The sequence below is a fragment of the Symphalangus syndactylus genome, chromosome 19, assembly GCF_028878055.3.
Source record: "Symphalangus syndactylus isolate Jambi chromosome 19, NHGRI_mSymSyn1-v2.1_pri, whole genome shotgun sequence".
Lineage (NCBI taxonomy): Eukaryota > Metazoa > Chordata > Mammalia > Primates > Hylobatidae > Symphalangus > Symphalangus syndactylus.
Window position 1 is genome coordinate 76191490 of NC_072434.2, and position 17148 is coordinate 76208637.

Below are 17148 nucleotides of genomic sequence, written 5' to 3' on the forward strand. Positions count from 1 at the left end.
GACTGCTCCCCCTGCCGGTCAGGCTGGGACACTGCAGGGAGCCTCACGTTCTCCGATGACGGATTCCTTCTGTACATCCCATCCCATCCTTTTCTACTGGCTTCAACTTGCATGGCCTCTGTCTTGAAGAAAGAAAGAAAAAAATGAAATGTTTCTTCTGCTTTCCTGACATTTTACGCTGTCGCCCTAACTGATACACTTGGAGGCAAAGGGAATTGAAAGGGCGTGCACTTTGGAACGAGACAAGCCTCAGTTCAAATCCAGGCTTTGGGAAACCATGATCCGGGAGTTCTGGGGCAAAGTAAGGCTTTCTGAGCTTTAGCTGTATTATTTTTAAAATAGGACTAGTACCGATCTCCTAGGGTTATAGTGTTAAATGCCTCCCTTCCTTTCTTTATTCTGACTTCCTCCACCACCACCTCATGGTCCCTGCTTCCATTCCTCCCTTCCCTGCAAGCTTCTGGAATTCTGTGCACCCCAGGCAGCAACAGCCCTTATGGGGCTCCCTGTAGTTGGCAAGAGCAAGTCACTGTGTGAGCAAGTCTTGGGCTGTGTTATCTTCAGATGCTCAAGTCAGGAAATAGGGGGCTGGAGGTCATTGTGCTCATTTCCCCAGAGATTATCAATGCCACCCCCACCCCTTTTAGGAGCTGGCATGTGCCATGATCGTAGCTCAGTGGGATGCTTAATGCCTAGTGATCTCAGCTTAACAGGATAAAGATTCCAAGCCCGTGTCTGTTCTGGGAAGCAAAGCAGGATGTGTGGGCCTGGAGTGAAGCCTTGTTCCACTTCTCGCCATAGGCCATGGTATGACTGCAGTTCTGCCTAGTGCTGCCTGGTTTTACTGTCATGCCTGATTTGCAATGTGGCAGGGTCCTGAGATGAGAGCTCTGTGTGGGCCAGTAGAGTCAAGAGACTTTGGCCTGGTCACTTGGCTACTTGCAGGGGATTCTGGAAAGTCAAGTTCTCTGAATCTCAGTTGCCTTTAATATAAAAGGAAGCTATAGTTTCGGGTCTGATTGATTTACATGGTTTTGGTCGGGAGTGAATGAAATTAATGTAAATTAATACACATTATGAGTAGCAAAATGCTATGCAATCTAAAAATAACAACATTTTAATCACTCTTATCATCATATGTGCCAGGCACTGTTCTAAGCTGTCTACAAATAGTAACTCATTTAGTTGAATGCTCACAACCACCTTATGAGAGAGCTACTGTTAATATCACCACTTTACTTATGGGGAAACCGAGGCACAGAGAGGTTAAGTAACTTTTGGAACGTCACACAACCAGCAAGTGGTACAATCAGGGTTTGAACCAGGCAATGAGGCGTCAGCATTTGTTATTGTTCCTATTCCTATAGCATAGCTGGGAAGGGAATGCAGCACTGGTTTGGAGAACACATCAGGCAGGCCTCCTGTCATCCACTGAGTGAGATGAGATGATGACCATGCATTGTGGCACGGCCAGCTATCCATGGTCTGCAGCAACAGATCAGTCTTGCAGAGACATGGATAGCTCAGCTAGTGAACATTCACATGTTGTTCAATGAATAGCTAGAGTAAATGGTTGGATCTCATTTAGAGGCATGCTCTGGCATTCCACTTTCACATCATTTGCTTTCCAGGCCCACTCCAGGATGAGAGTACTGATGTGCCATAAAAGACCAACAGACAAGATGTTGGAGGGTTCAGGAGCCGCCAAGGTTGTGTTCATGCTGACCTGTTGGCACAGCGTACAGCAGTGCCAGCTGCTCTGCTAAACCGAGGAGCTGAGATACTATGTTGATTTCTACATGTTCCAGGCAAACACTTCCTGAGGATTGTCAGGATTTACGTAATGGATTAGCCCTGGGACCACGGAGCCAGCATCTATCTTTGACAGGTGTACCGAGAGATGACCTTTAAACCTAGGGATGTTCTCCAGATGCAGTTCCAGCTGGGCCAGTAAGATCTGCATGTTTATGGTGCTGTTTTTTCTTTTCTTCCCAGGCAGCTGGGATTGCTTACCACCTGCAGCGTGCTTTCGGAGGCGGCGGCTGGCACGGAGGCCGGGCTACATGAGAAGCTCGACAGGGCCTGGGATCGGGTTCCTTTCCCCAGCAGTGGGCACACTGTTTCGGGTCCCAGGAGGGGTGTCTGGCGAGGAGTCCCACCACTCGGAGTCCAGGGCCAGACAGTGTGGCCTTGACTTGAGAGGCCTCTTGGTCCAGAGCCCTGTTTCCAAGAGCGCAGCAGCCCCTGCTGTGACCTCTGTGAGAGGAACCTCCGCACACTTTGGGATTCAGCTCAGAGGTGGCATCAGATTGCCCGACAGGCTTAGCAGGCTGTGTGGCCCTGGGAATGCTGGGTGGCAGCAAGAGTGTGCAGCCATGGACAGTTCTGAGACCCTGGACGCCAGCTGGGAGGCAGCCTGCAGCGATGGAGCAAGGCATGTCCGGGCAGCAGGCTCTCTGCCATCAGCAGAGTTGAGTAGCAGTAGCTGCAGCCCTGACTGTGGCCCTGAGGCCACTCCAACCCCTCCTGGCTCTCACAGTGCCTTTACCTCAAGCTTTAGTTTTATTCGGCTCTCGCTTGGCTCTGCTGGGGAACGTGGAGAAGCAGAAGGCTGCCCACCATCCAGAGAGGCCGAGTCCCCTTGCCAGAGCCCCCAGGAGATGGGAGCCAAAGCTGCCAGCTTGGATGGGCCTCACGAGGACCCTCGATGTCTCTCTCGGCCCTTCAGTCTCTTGGCCACACGGGTCTCGGCGGACTCAGCCCAGGCCGCAGGGAACAGCCCCAGGCCAGAGCATGACATGCATTCTTTACCCGACATGGACCCTGGCTCCTCCAGTTCTCTGGATCCCTCATTGGCTGGCTGTGGTGGTGATGGGAGCAGCGGCTCGGGGGATGCCCACTCTTGGGACACCCTGCTCAGGAAATGGGAGCCAGTGCTGCGGGACTGCCTGCTGAGAAACCGGAGGCAGATGGAGGTCAGTGTCTCCTCCACCTCTGCGGCCCGAGATTGTCGTGAGCTCAGATTAGCACTGGGCAGACGGCAGGAAATGAGGGGTTCTGGGCTCAACTGACTTCCTCCTGGAAGCTGCAGCAGCTCCTTTTGGAGCCGGCTGCACAGGATGTTGCTGCACTTCTGTCTCTTTGAATTGAACACAAATCTACTCTCCTTTTTGTCTTCTCTGTCACTTAGGTGCTCAGATTTGCTCTCCATTGGGCCGCAGGCTCCTCTGCAGGCCCTGGCTTAGGTGAGACGTGGTTCATGCAGCCCAGCTCTGCTTTGAGACAGGAAACGGGGCAGGGGAGATTGAGCTGGGTGATGTTTGGAAGGAGTTGAGAGATACAAAAATGGGGATGCCCTGTATCAGGGCCATCCCGCTCTTCATCTGCTTCACTCATTCCCTTCCATCCTGCTGCAGTGGCCACTGCCTTCCATAGGGTCAGGAGACTTTGCTTCTGGTCATTGAACCTCTCTGGCTCTCATTTTCTGTATTTAGAGATAACACCAACTCATAGGATTGTTCTAAGGCTCAAATGAGAATGTAGCTGCTTTGGAAATAAGGACAAACTGGAGACATCTAAGGCCCGGCCTTACGATGATGCTGTCTATCCATTTATCTGAGAGGTGGGTATAGTCGGAAGTAGGCAGGGTTCCTCTACCCACAAAAATTCCCAGAGAAGCCCAGGTAGAGATGCTCTGTGGCTCATCTCTTGCCAGACTGTGTTTTAATCCTGGTGTTTGTGTGCATATGTGTTTGTGTGTGTGTGTGCATATAGGTGTGCATGTGTGCGCGTGTGTATGTGTGTGTGCATGTTTGTGCTGTGTGTGCATGTGTGTGTGTTTGTGCATGCGTGTGCGAGTGTATGTATTTGTGTGTGCGCATTCATGTGTTTCTGTGTGTGTGTGTGGATGTGTTCGTGTGAGTAGGGAAGTGGAGCACCCACTCATCAGGCATTTGGGAGGAGTAATCTGCAGAAGTTCACGCTCATTCCCCGAAAGAGCATCTACCTTCTGTTCTTTATCTATAGTCTGATATTTCTAGCCCTGTCCCTGTTTGCCCTGTTTCACCCCTCAGGGATCTCAGCCCAGCCCTCTGATTTATTATGCAGAGAGGGAGTGAGGCCAGAGCAGAGATGCAGGCTTGTATTCTGGGTGATGTGTGGAGTCTTCCGGTTAGTCATTGCCTAAACCAATGCCCTTGTCTTTCCCCTAAACTCGTTCTGAAGGGCCTCCAATATTGGTTGATTCCAATGCATAGAATCTATCCGGTTTCTTAGGCTAGAAACCACAACCATCCTCCACACTTCCCTCTCCCTCGTTCCACATCTGGCCAGCCTCCAATCCTTCTCAGTCCTACTGCTGATCTGTCTCTCATCACCATGGCCGCTGCCCTGGCTCAGATCCTTGTTATCTTTCACCTGGGTTTTGCAAGAGGGTCTACCTTCCTGCGGTGTTTCTCTTCTCCAGTTAATTAAACGAAATGTGATTATATGTGCAAAGTGCTTCAGACAGGGCCTGGCATCTAGCAAGTACCCAGAAATTGACCATTGTCATCATTAGAGAAATAGCTCCAATTTAGAGAGTTTGAGTCAAAAGCAAATGAAGCTCTCCCTTCTGCCCATAGCTCAAACTAAATTCCTATCTTATCTCAAATGGTAGAATCTGGACACACTTTTTCTGTAGTGTAAGTGTTGTTGTCTATGGCAGTCCCACAGCTGGGCAGGGAAAAACATGACACTCTCTTCAATTACACTCATATACTGCATAATGACATTTTGGTCAATGACGGATCACATATATGATGTGACAGTGGTCCTATGAGATTATCATACCGTGTTTTTGTTGTACCCTTTCTATGTTCAGATATGTTTAGATACAACAATACCTTACCATTGTGTGACACTTGTCTACAGTATTCAGTACAGTCACATGCTGCACAGGTTTGTAGCCAAGGAGCAATAGACTATTCCGTCTAGCCTAGGTGTATAATGGGCTACACCATCTAGATTTGTGTAAGCACACTCTATGATGTTCACACAACGGTGGTCACCTAATAATGCATTTCTCAGAATGCATCTGTGTCATTAAGTAATGCTAGGCTGTACTTGAGTATCTGTTGTGTGGGAGCGGAATTAACAGAGTAGTGGGAATGACAGGAATAACTCAGTCCAGGGCCTAGGACTTACAGGAAGGCAGAGTTTGCCTCAATAGGAGGAAGAAGCTCTTGACAGTGGGAACTGTCTGTGATGAGGCGGGCTGCCCAGGGACTTGTTTTCCCATGGTGCTTACGCAGAGGCCCCAGACTGCTCCCTGGGGCTGCGGCTGAGGCCCTCGGGACAGGGCAGAAGGTCGGGTGAAGGATCTCCAAAAAGATCCTCTGAAAGAGTAGGATTTCTAGTGTTTGGGGGCCTTTTTGATATTATATTTTAATTCCTTAACCTCCTCTCCCTTCTACTTAAGTAAAAATGAGAATCTCAGGAATTTAAGTTTCAGCTTCTTCTAAAAGATGGTTGATCCTCAGTGTTTGTGGATTCTATATGTGCGAATTTGTCTACTTGCTAAAATTTGTTGTTAACTCCAAAATCTGTACTCACAGCACTTTTATGGTCATTTTTCATTTTTATTTTATTTTTTAAGAGACGGGGTCTCTGTCATCCAAGCTGGGGTGCAGTGGTGTGATCATAACTCACTGTAACCTTGAACTCCTGGGCTCAAGCGATTCTCTTGCCTCAGCTTCCCTAGTGGCTGGGACTACAGGCACATGCCACCATGCCTGGCCAATTTTTTTTTTTTTTTGGGTAGAGATGAGGGTCTTACCATGTTGCCCAGACTGGTATTGAACTCCTGGCCTCGAACTCCTGGCCTCAAGTGATCCTCCTGCCTCAGCCTCCAAGGTACTGGGATTACAGGCATGAGCCACCATGCCTGGTGGTAATTTTAAACCTGCACAGAGTGGCAAAATATTTGGGTCACTTGATGTACACGCTTTCTACTTAGGTCAAACAAGTTCAGACCAGATGACATTCTACCTTCTCTCTCACACTACAAACTAGTATCCTTTTTGTGGTCTATTTAATGCCATCTTTTTTTACATTTTTGCGCTCTTTATTGGTGAGTTCACCATTGCAAATGCTCCCCAAGCATAGTGCTAATACCATCTAGTGCTCCTAAGCATGAGAAGGCTGTGATGGGCCTGATGCAGAAGATATGGGTGCTCCAGAAACTTCATTCAGGCGTGAGTTAGAGTGCTGTTGGCCAGAGTACAATGCTTATGCTTATGGATCAATAATACATATTAAATAAGGTGTTTTTAAACAGAAACACACATAGAACAAGGTTATGTGTTGATTGATTGGGGAATGTGTTGTGACCAGGGGTTCACGGGAACCCACCCTGTATTTCTCCTAGGAGCAATGCTTCATTATTCCCTAATTCCGTATTCACAGAAACTTTATGGAACATAACTACAGTACTGTGAATAAGGAGAATCGACTGTGTATATTTTACGCTGTTTAGAAATTGCTGCTTAGCGAGATTTCCAGGGGTTGCATGGGACTGAGAAGGTGGTAATAAAGACAGTTGGTGGCCAGGCATGCAGAGGAGGGGCAGCGGAGTGGGCCCTGCAAGGTAGGCTCCACCTAAGGCCATGGAAACTGGTGAAAAAAGAAGGACTCTGCCTGCAGAGCATTATAGGACGTTCCACAGGCAGGGTTGTGGCACCGTGCAAGACACGGCCACTGGGGCTGTGCCTCCAGCAAAGATGGGTATTCAGACATATCCCAGAGCAGTCCATTCAGGGCCTTATAGAGATCACTGGACGAGGCGGGCATCGTGGGGTGGGCTTTGGCTGTAAATCAATTTTTTTTCTGACCTTGTTTCCTGCATTTCTTCAGCTTCTGTTCTAATAAGTGTTTAACGATACCATCATTTGGGTGTGGCAGTGGTAATGCTATAGCTTTATGTGGCCCTCAAACCATTCACACAGCCTTTCTTCTCTCCCTAATATATAGGACTAAGTTACTGGTAAACTTTGCAGTTGTAATATAGAGCAATTCAAGGACAAAGGGGTTAATATGATTATTCATTCATTCTTTCATTCATTCAGAAAGCATTTATCAATGACAACTAGTACAATGCCTTATGCTAGGCTTTGGAGATTGTATTAGTTAGGATAGGCTAGTAACAGGCACTACGTTAGAGGCTCAACACAACAAAATTGTGTTTTTTGCGTATGCTTCATGTTCCACAGAGGTTTTTGGGGGGCTCTGCTCCATAGAGTCACTCAAGAACCCAGCCTGCAACATCTGAACATATGGCCCCCTTAGTCACAGACATGAGGAAGAGAATGTTAGGGAGTCCTACAGGAGCGATCAAATGCTTCAGCGTAGAGGTAACCCCATCATTGCTACTCATACCCTGTTCAGCAGAACAAGGAGAGAGGCACTTGTACTCTTTCCATGTGCCCAAAGCAGTGGAAAATCAAGTAGGGGTAAGTACTAGCATCTTATACGTGGATGCAAAATAGTTCTTGCCCTCCAGATGCTCCAGGTCGAATGATGTGCACAGATAAAACCAAACAAAGCAAAATGATGGCTATAACCTGGTGCAGTAAGTACTCCATTCTTCCAATGGCTCAGAAAAAAAAAAACCCCAAAAAACAGAAAACAAAACAAACCTTGGCATCATCCTGATGCGTTTTCCTCAGACCCCACCTGTGATATATTAGCAAATCCTGTTGGCTCTATATTTAACCAGTGATCTTCTGAATATATCCGGAATCAGATCACATCTCACCATCTTCACCATTGCCATCATCCTCACTATCATCCAAGCTCCTGTCATCTCCTTCCTGAATGTTCCCATGGCCTCTTACCTGGCCTCCCTTCTTCTGCTCTTACTAACAGCAGCCAGAGTGAAACTGCTTAAAACATAAGTCAAATCATGTGCTCTTCCCTCTCAAACTCTCCAGTGGGGCCCCATGAACTTCAGAGTAAAATCAGAACTTTTCAATGGTCTTCATGTCTCTTCTTGGCACAGTCCTCATTACCTGTGTGACCTCATTCTCTACAGTTTTCCCTTCCATCAATCTGCCCCAGATCCAGTGGCATTCTTGCTCCCACTTGCTTTTCATTTCACTTTGACTTCTTGCTTTCTTACCAGAAACACTTCTGCCTGAGCCTTTATACTGGCTTTTCCCTCTGTGGGAATCTTTTTCTCCCAGACAGCCTCATAGTTCACTCCCTTACTGCTTTTAAATCTTTGCATAAATGTCACCATCTCAAGGAGATCAGATTTCAGATTGCAGCCTCCACCCTCTACCAGCATCCCTGATCCCCGTAACGTGGTTTTCCTTTTTCATAGCATTAATCACTTTCTAAGGTGCCATAAAACTTACAGTTGACCCTTGAACAACACGGGTTTGAGCTGCAAGGGTCACTTATATGCAGATTCTCTTCCACCTCTGCCACCCTTGAGACAGCCCCTCTTCCTCCTCCTCCTCAGCCTACTCAAGGTGAAGATGATGAGGATGAAGACCTTGATGATGATCCAGTTTCACTTAATGAATAGAAAGTTTATTTTCTGTTTTTTATGATTTTTTCGTCATCTAGTCAATGCTGAATTTTTTTCTCAAAGATTTTTAAATAACATTTTCTTTTTTCCAGTTTACTTTTATTGTAAGAATACAGTATATAATACATATAACAAACAAAATGTGTGTTTATCAACTGTTTATGTTTTTGGTAAGGTCTCTGGTCAACAGTAGGCTATTAGTAGTTAAGTTTTGGGGAAGTCAAAAGTTACACACAGATTTTCAACTGTGTAGGGCAGGGGTCGGTTCCCATAATCCCTGTGTTGTTCAAGGGCCGACTGTATTATGTTTTTGCCTAGATTGTAAGTCTAGAGGGCTAAGCATTTTATGATGTATCCTTGGTACACCAACACAATACAAACAGGGCCTGATACCTAAGAGGCACTCAGTAAATATTTGTTGAATGGGTCTATGAATAGAAGCAAGTACAGGTCACAATGGAGGTATAGAGGAGGGACATTTAACACAGACTGGAGGAGACGACACTTGTGCTAGGGGTTGAAGGAAATGTAGGTGTGAGCCAGGCAAAGAATGGGAGGAAGATGTTTTTCAGGGAGCAAGCCCAAATCCATTCATTGGTAGGCCAAGAATTCATTGTCAGTAAATCTTTGGGTCTCCTGTTGAGAAGAACAATGATTGTATTAGTCAGTTCTCATGCTGCTAATAAAGACATACCCAAGTCTGAGTAATTTATCAAGAAAAAGAGGTTTAATGGACTCACAGTTCCACATGGCTGGGGAGGCCTCACCATCATGGTGGAAGGCAAAGGAGGAGAAAGGCACATCTTACACGGTGGCAGGCATGAGGGAGCTTGTGCAGGGGAACTCCCTTTTATAAAACCATCGGATCTCATGAGACATATTCATTATCTTGAGAACAGCATGGGAAAGACCCACCCCCATGATTCAATTACCTCCCACGACATGTGGGAATTATGGGAGCTACAATTCAAGATGAGATTTGGGTGGGGACACAGCCAAACCATATCAATGATGCTAAATCAACCCATTGGTAACACTCAGAGAAGTAACTGGATCACTGAGTCTCCATGTGGGTTAAATAAGACTGCCCTTTTCTGTAATGGAAAATATTTGAACCTTAGGGCTTCTCAGAAGGGTTTTGTGAGAGCTTTGCCATACTTCTTACTCAAGCCTTCAGGACGGCCTGCTGAGCTTAAGTTGATGCTCTTTTACTCTTGGTTTCTCTCCCAATTTCGGTGTGTTTACCTTCATAATTTAAATGTGAGGTTTAGAACAGAGACCATTTGGTCAGGAAATTTGTATTCCTTCTCATTATGCATTTCTTCATGCAGATAAGGGCACAGTGTGATGTTTTTGTTTAAAATAAAATAACATTTTAACTTTTTATGTGGATGTTATGCTCAAATTACACTTTTTCTTTACGTAGGCTTTTTTTGGAGAAACTAATGCATCTGGCATTGAAAAAAATGTGCATTTTTGTTTTTTTTTTTAAAGAGAGAATGAAGAAGTTCAGTTTTGAAACAGTTTCTAAATGTTCTTAGTTTTCACAAAAATGTTTGCTTGAATTCTATTGTAATTTTTTATTTTTTCCCCTTTAAACCAATATAGGTAATATCCTTAAGATTAAAACTTCAGAAACTTCAAGAAGATGCAGTTGAGAATGATGATTATGATAAAGGTGAGTTTTAATTTGTTTATTGATTGTTTTCTCATCATGTCCCATTTTTCTTTCCGTCTTTACTCATATCTACCTTTTGAATCCCAAATGAATTGTACAATCTGTTCCTCTGATCATCTCCACCAGGGAATAGTTGACGCCTTTACAGCATTATTGTTTTGTGGATTTCAATGTACTTCATGAACATTAATCCTTTGGGTTATAAATATAACCTTATCAATTGTCCAGAAACACTTAGCATACTCGCACAATAAAAATTATATTAGCTTGCCACCTGTCTGCCCATGGAGTGATATATCTATAATCTACTTGTTCATAAAAAATATTTGTCTGACACCTATTATGTGCTAGGTAATATGGGAGGCAATAGGAAAGTAAGACAGACATGGTATCTGCCCTTGTGATGCCAGTAAACATAAGCCTTCATGGGGCTTTCTGACTTCATAATTTCCAGAACCAGAGATAGGAAATGAGGTGAATTTGAGAAATGTCAGACTGTGCCAAAGGGGGTCACATGCATCAAATTTCCACATACATGGCCTAAAATACCCAAGATAAAAAGGAGAAGTTACAACATCAGACCAGAGATAGAGGGATTGATCTGAGGCCAGGAAAACAAACAAAAAACCAATTAAAATGAGGCACCAAAATAGAAGTTGGGCTGGAAGCAGATGAGGGCTGACATGGGGGTTGAATGGGCGCAGGGTAGACTGAGTCAAAGGAAAGCTTTCAGGTATGGTTGTCCTGGGAACAATCCTGAAAACTTTAGATGCTCATTGCAAGATCTCACACCAATTTCTGCTGGGTGTGGGAAAGAGAAAGGGCTGAAAATGACATCTGGCTTCCCTTAGGCACCTACTAACTTGATAGATACTCCGCTATTGAGCAAGTTAGGACACCCAGGATTGGTATGGAAATGGAATGTAGGTTTAAGGATTCTTCTGGAAGCTGGTTAGCCTTAAGGCATGGGTCTTCAGCCTTCTTAGCCTATATGACATTCTTACTGTATATGTCATAGACTGTTGGAATTAGGGCACTATGGGAATAAGATAAGTGATTTCCAAAAGGAGGTAGAAAATCCTGTTCTAGGAAATGCTGTTGCATGTTCTCACTACCTATCCATTGCAGTTGGATTTAGAAAGTCACGGGGCATGGGAGGAAGGGAGAAAGGACTGGAGACAGAGGAGGGACTCTTGACATTCTCTCAGTCCTCATTCTACGGGCCACTTGCTTTCATAATAACACTGGGTGGAGGATGAGGTGCCTGAGAGAAGAGGCAAGTCGGAGGCAGGGGAAGGCCCCCCTCAAGCCCAGCGTCAGTGGCTTCAGCCCGGGCACAGCTGTAGGCAGGGAGAAAATGAGCTATTCCTGGGCCAGGGCTCACTCGCTGGGTTTCATCTGTGAGAGATAATTACATCCAGCTTTGAAGCTTCCCACTACTACACAGATTTATTTTTATTACCATGGGTTGAGTCCGGATCTCTCTACCTTTAATGACACTGTAACACATAAAGCTTACAATGCAGTGAAAAAGCAGGCCAATCAGGCCCTAGTTTGTCCCCTGCTCCTGCTTAGGACCTGGTGAACTTTCTAGACGTGATTCTCTCAATGGCTTCATTAAATGGAGACCTCACTTCTTTAATCTTTTCTCCAAACATTCTGCAACACCTAAGGGTATGGGGTTCAAGAGGATACACCTCATCAGGGAAGCTCAAAGAATACAAGCGTCTTCTTTAGTGTTTCTGCCTTTTTCTGTTCTTGTTGGTACCTCACTACTTACTGAATCAGAAGTTTCAGGGTGGGCTCAGCATTCTGTGTTTTCCCAAGCCTTCCTGGTGACTGGGGTGTGTCCTGAGGCTTGAGAAAACACTGGTGCAGAGTTTATGCTAGTGAGAACCAGGCCTGGGGGGCAGCAGCCAGCCGAGCCCTGGAAGAGGGGTTAAGTCTATGGGCTGCTTCCTTCCTGATCCACCAGAAATCTGTGCAGCAGACAAGCATCCTGGTAGGCACAGGACACATGATTTACATGACACTCCCCTTGTCTTCTTCCCAATCCCATAAACCCGATTCAGTGCATTAAGAGGTAAATGTTCTTGTGGAATATGCACAATGCCTGGCATATAAGAGGCAGGCCCTCAGTAAATGTGGTGTGAGGGAATTAATTAATAAATGACTTGCTGTCTGAATGCATGGAGGCTATGGATGGCAAGCTAGAGTGAATGAGGAGAAAGCACTCTTGCCACCTGAAGGTGGGCTTAGTTCTCAGCTCATCTGCAGTGCCCAGGATGGGGGGTGGGAGTGGGTGAAGGGGAAGATCTTTGCGTAGAAATTGGCTTATGTGAAAAATACCTATTAAGTATTCATTGTATATAACAGCACTTCTCAGACTTTAACGTACTGTGAATAACCTGGGTTCGTAATGGATTAAAATGCAGATTCTGGGCCAGGCGCAGTGGCTCATGCCTGTAATCCCAGCACTTTAGGAGGCCGAGGCGGGCGGATCACAAGGTCAGGAGATCGAGACCATCCTGGCTAACACGGTGAAACCCCATCTCTACTAAAAATACAAAAACAAAATTAGCCGGGCGTGGTGGCGGGCGCCTCTAGTCCCAGCTATTCGGGAGGCTGAGGCAGGAGAATGACGTGAACCCGGGAGGCGGAGCTTGCAGTGAGCCGAGATCGTGCCACTGCACTCCAGCCTGGGCGACAGAGCAAGACTCCGTCTCAAAAAAAAAAAAACCAAAAAAAACCAAAAGAAGCAGATTCATTAAGTAGGACTGGGGTGAAGTGGGAGACTCCATTTCTAATGATCTCCCAAATGATGCGCATACTGCGAGCCTGTGAGCCACACTTAGAGTAATAATGGCATGTAAGAAATCAAAACAACGCCGTGTTTAAGGCATACTGAATGCCGTCCTCAAGATCTGCATCTCAAGCAGTATGCAGTCCAGGAGAGGAAACTGGATAATACACAGTAAGAATAATAAAGCTATACATAATATGTCCCTTAAAATAAAGACAGACCAAGGCGGGTGGATCACAAGGTCAGGAGTTTGAGACCAGCCTGGCCAACATAGTGAAACCCCATGTCTACGAAAAATACAAAAAATTAGCCAGGCATGGTGACAGGTGCCTGTAATCCCAGCTACTTGGGAGGCTGAGGCAGGAGAATCGCTTGAACCCAGGAGGCGTAGGTTGCAGTGAGCCGAGATCACGCCATTGCACTCCAGCCCGGGCAACAGTGTGAGACTCCATCTCAAAAAAAAATAAATAAACCATAAAAAAAAAGGCAGATAAAGACAGTCCCAAAAAGGGACAAATGACTTCTGCCAGAGCTCTTGGGGTGGGTGAAGAATCAACGCAGTGGAGGAGGAGGCAGTTTAGATGGGTCCTGAAGGATGGGTTTGATGCAGTAGACAGGGCATTCCAGCAAAGAGAAGAGGGAGAAAGGGCACTGTTACCATGAGCCACCATCCCAAAGTCGGGCTTGAAAGGAGATTTGCAACTGACTATGGTTTGCAATGGATCACAAAAGGTCTCAGTGCTTGGACAGTGATCGGTAAATTATTGTAAATTGATCACTAAGTCATTAGGAAAGTTTGGAAGACATAAAGGTAGAGAATTTGTTGTTATGAGATTTGTTCAAATAAGATTTGAATACAATTTCTTCTCCATATAGTTTATTGAGGGTAACTATTAAACATTTTAAGAATTGTTGAGTTTTTTTTTCATAGTTTTTACTTGAATTTGCTCCTTTTTCTCTGTTAGGAGCAGCTGTGCAGCCCTGCTCTGTCTCGGGGGAAGGGGTCTGCCGGAATCTGAGAGGTTTTCCAGAAGAAATGAGAGGATGGCCTTATCTCCCTTGGTTTTTCTTGTTTTTTTTTTTTTTTTTTTTTTTTTTTTTTTTTGCTCTTTCTCTCTTTCTAGTTTCACTCATAAAAATGACTTTGTGTTCCAAAGAAAGAAGCAGTTGGCACAGAATAGAGTTCCATGTTTTATCTCATCAAAGTGCTGGCAAATTTCCCCACTAATGCCTTGTGGAAAAACCTTCTCAGGCTCTAATTACATCTCTCCATCACTAGGGAAGTAAAGTTAATATTTCCTTATATTCTTGCATAAGGTGGGAGGGCTTGGGAGAAAAAGAATAAGGCTTTTCATTAATAGTATTTGCATAGCGTCCTTCTCCGAGAGGTTTCATTAGATTCATTGCATTAATGCCTATCCCGTGCTTATGGTCAGTTGAGGGGCAAGTTTGAGACCTCAGGGTCCTGCAGAGAGAGGAACTGTGGTCAATACTGGAGATAAGGATTCCAGCTCTGACATGGGTGGGGCAGAGAAAAGGTGGGCGTGGGCAACAAGTTTCCATGTGGTTACTGTTCTAGTTGTTCCTGCACCTATTTGTGCCCCATAATATCCCCCTGGCTGCTCGTGTCCCATGTCCACCAGTGACCATGCTCACCTCCACTTCCGATGTGAGCAAGGAGAGATTGTGAAAAGGAAGGAACACAATTTTGGGAACTCAGCATTTCAGTGACTTGTATCAACGTGACTGTTTGTCACATTTTGCAGCTGGCTTCACTCTGCTTGTTTAGAATTTCCTTCTTGGAGTAAAAGTAGCCAGCATTGTATTACTTTCTCTATCCTTTGTCTCAACTCATATCCATTATGACACAATTCTAGTATAATAAACATTTATGTACAATGACAGACATTGAAAGAAAAATGATGGTGGCAGAGGCCAAGCATAAAAACACTCTAGGGTGAGACCAGCTTTTGTCTAAATTACCATAATGTTCCTTTTTCTGAATTATGTCTTGAGCAAGATTTCTCTAACCTCAGTTACTCTTCAGTGATGGTGTGCAAATTACCCAACCAGATACCCCTTTCCTTCACAGGGAACCTGCCTTACACATCCCACAGGGTTTGGCGTCTCAGTGGCTTCTAGGAGCCTGGCTTCCAGGAGCCTGTGGCAACCAGAATCCCTGCCACAGAAGCATTGATGTGACTGAACACAGCACAACCCCAAAGATTTCCTTTTCCCTGCATTTCATTCCAGTCTAGAAAGAAGAAAACAAGACTGAATAGAATTGGCGATTCCTATATCCTCAGGACTGCCAGAATCAATGGGACGTGGATGACATCTGGGGGCCCATGGAACATAAATGCTTTTCTTGGCAGCCTGTATCATTTTGCTTTCTGACTTAAAAAGTGGACTGCAATTGAAATCTGCTCAGAGAGACAGGTCCAGCAAAACTGTCACTTTATAATGTCTGCACAGAAAAAAAGCAAACATGACCACCGGTGCAATTTCCACCTCCGGCTCCCTTGAACAAGGCACTTCCCTCCCTCCCTGCACACCGGGACTTCGGAGTGTTCTTGTCTGTGCTCTATAGAGCTTTCCCTTCCTTTGCTGTGAAATCTGCTTGCGATATCACCTTGTCCTGGTATACTAACAAAATCTGTTGATTAAAACCCAAATCAACAGCACAAATCTCAAGCACGTGTCATGAGACTCACTACATCCTTAGCACCTACTAAAAATGCCAACACTTAGACCTGCAAACACAAATGGGAGATGCTCAAAGTCACCATTGGCTATGATCTCTGCCCTTAATTTACAGAATTGTAAATTCTCATGCAAACAAGAAAAAAAGCTAAGATAGTGCAACCAAGTAAAAGAAGCTAAGATAGTGCAACCAAGTAAAAGAAATGCATTTTATGTTTCCTCTTTTTATGATATGTTTGTTTTATTAGATAGCTGCTGCTCTGGTGCCAATCATAACATCAAAAGACACAATCCTGAATGCCATCATCCTGAATGTTGAAATCTCCCAAAATTAAATCCCTAAAACCCCAAATTCCTAAAGTCTAAATCCCTAAAGTCTAAAATCTCTAATATCTGCAATCCTGAAAAATCACAATCCTGAAAGATTAAAATCCCACATGCTGGAATTCTGAAAGCCAAATTGTGGGGAAAGGATTTAGTGAGTTTTTAGTTGCATCATGTTAGTTACATCATGGTAGGTGGAACTATTACCTTTTTATTGTCTTTATTTGGAAATTAGGTATGGTTTAAGAAGATGCACATAGGTGCCAAGCTGACAAGGGGTGGACTTGTGGACTTAATTTTAAGTGTCAGCTTGATCGGATTAAGGAATACCTTGAAACCTGGTAAAGCATTATTTTGGGTGTTTCTTTGAGGGTATTTCCGTGGAGATTAGTGTGAGTCTGCGTGGACTAGGTAGGGAAGATCTGTGTTTAATGTTGGCAGGTACCATCCAATTGTCAAGGGCCCAGAGAAAACAAATGTAGAAGGCAAATTGGTCTCTCTCTGAGAAATGAGACAGACTTTTTTCTGACTCCATGGACATCAGAAATTTGACTGCATGAAAGTGCATTATAACAACGTTGACTTTGTGTGTAAGCACTGTGTGTATACATAACAATACTGGGATTTCCTCAATAGATGAAGAGATGTTTGGACATCGGAATTTGTGAAAAATAAAATTTCTTGAGATCTCTGCTCTTTGGGTGGCCACATATGACCCCCTTTGCAGGTCTGTTCCATGGTGGGCACTTTCCCATTCATTGCCTGATTACATCACGTGATTACTGTGGGAGGAATTGTCACTATCATTGCTTTTCAGTCGAGGTCATGGAAGCTGCTGAGAGGGAGGACCAGCTGTGTGCTCTGGCCACTCTACCAATTTGTCTCCCATCCCTACTGGGTCTAGAGCATTTTGTATCCCACTGTGGAAGACTGAGCTTTGTAGACAGTTGAGGACAAAACTTAGCTAGGAAGTTTCTGACTTCTGGAAGCTCTTATTTACATGACAGTGAGGACAGGAACAGATGAGCGCTCTACACTGGGAGGGAGCAGGAAAATTTTCCACAATTTTAT

The 17148-nt window shown here is 44.9% G+C and overlaps 1 protein-coding gene across 14 annotated transcripts in view; it reads left to right on the top strand.

Annotated features, from left to right (window-relative positions):
* Positions 1-17148, top strand: part of DISC1 (DISC1 scaffold protein) — a 431012-nt gene that overhangs the window by 77000 nt on the left and 336864 nt on the right. For 11 of the 14 annotated variants that reach the window (XR_010114822.1, XR_010114820.1, XM_055234477.2 and 8 more), the window contains 2 exons: positions 1996-2975; positions 10178-10247. Coding sequence is in view for 12 of the 14 variants with exons in the window: in XM_055234477.2 (XP_055090452.1) it covers positions 1996-2975; positions 10178-10247 (1050 nt within the window). In the remaining 2 variants the exon portion in view is untranslated. Of the gene's footprint in view, positions 1-1995; positions 2976-10177; positions 10248-15142; positions 16770-17148 lie in introns of those variants that run through there. The other 3 variants (XM_055234485.1, XM_055234484.1, XM_063614009.1) reach the window with 2 other exon arrangements.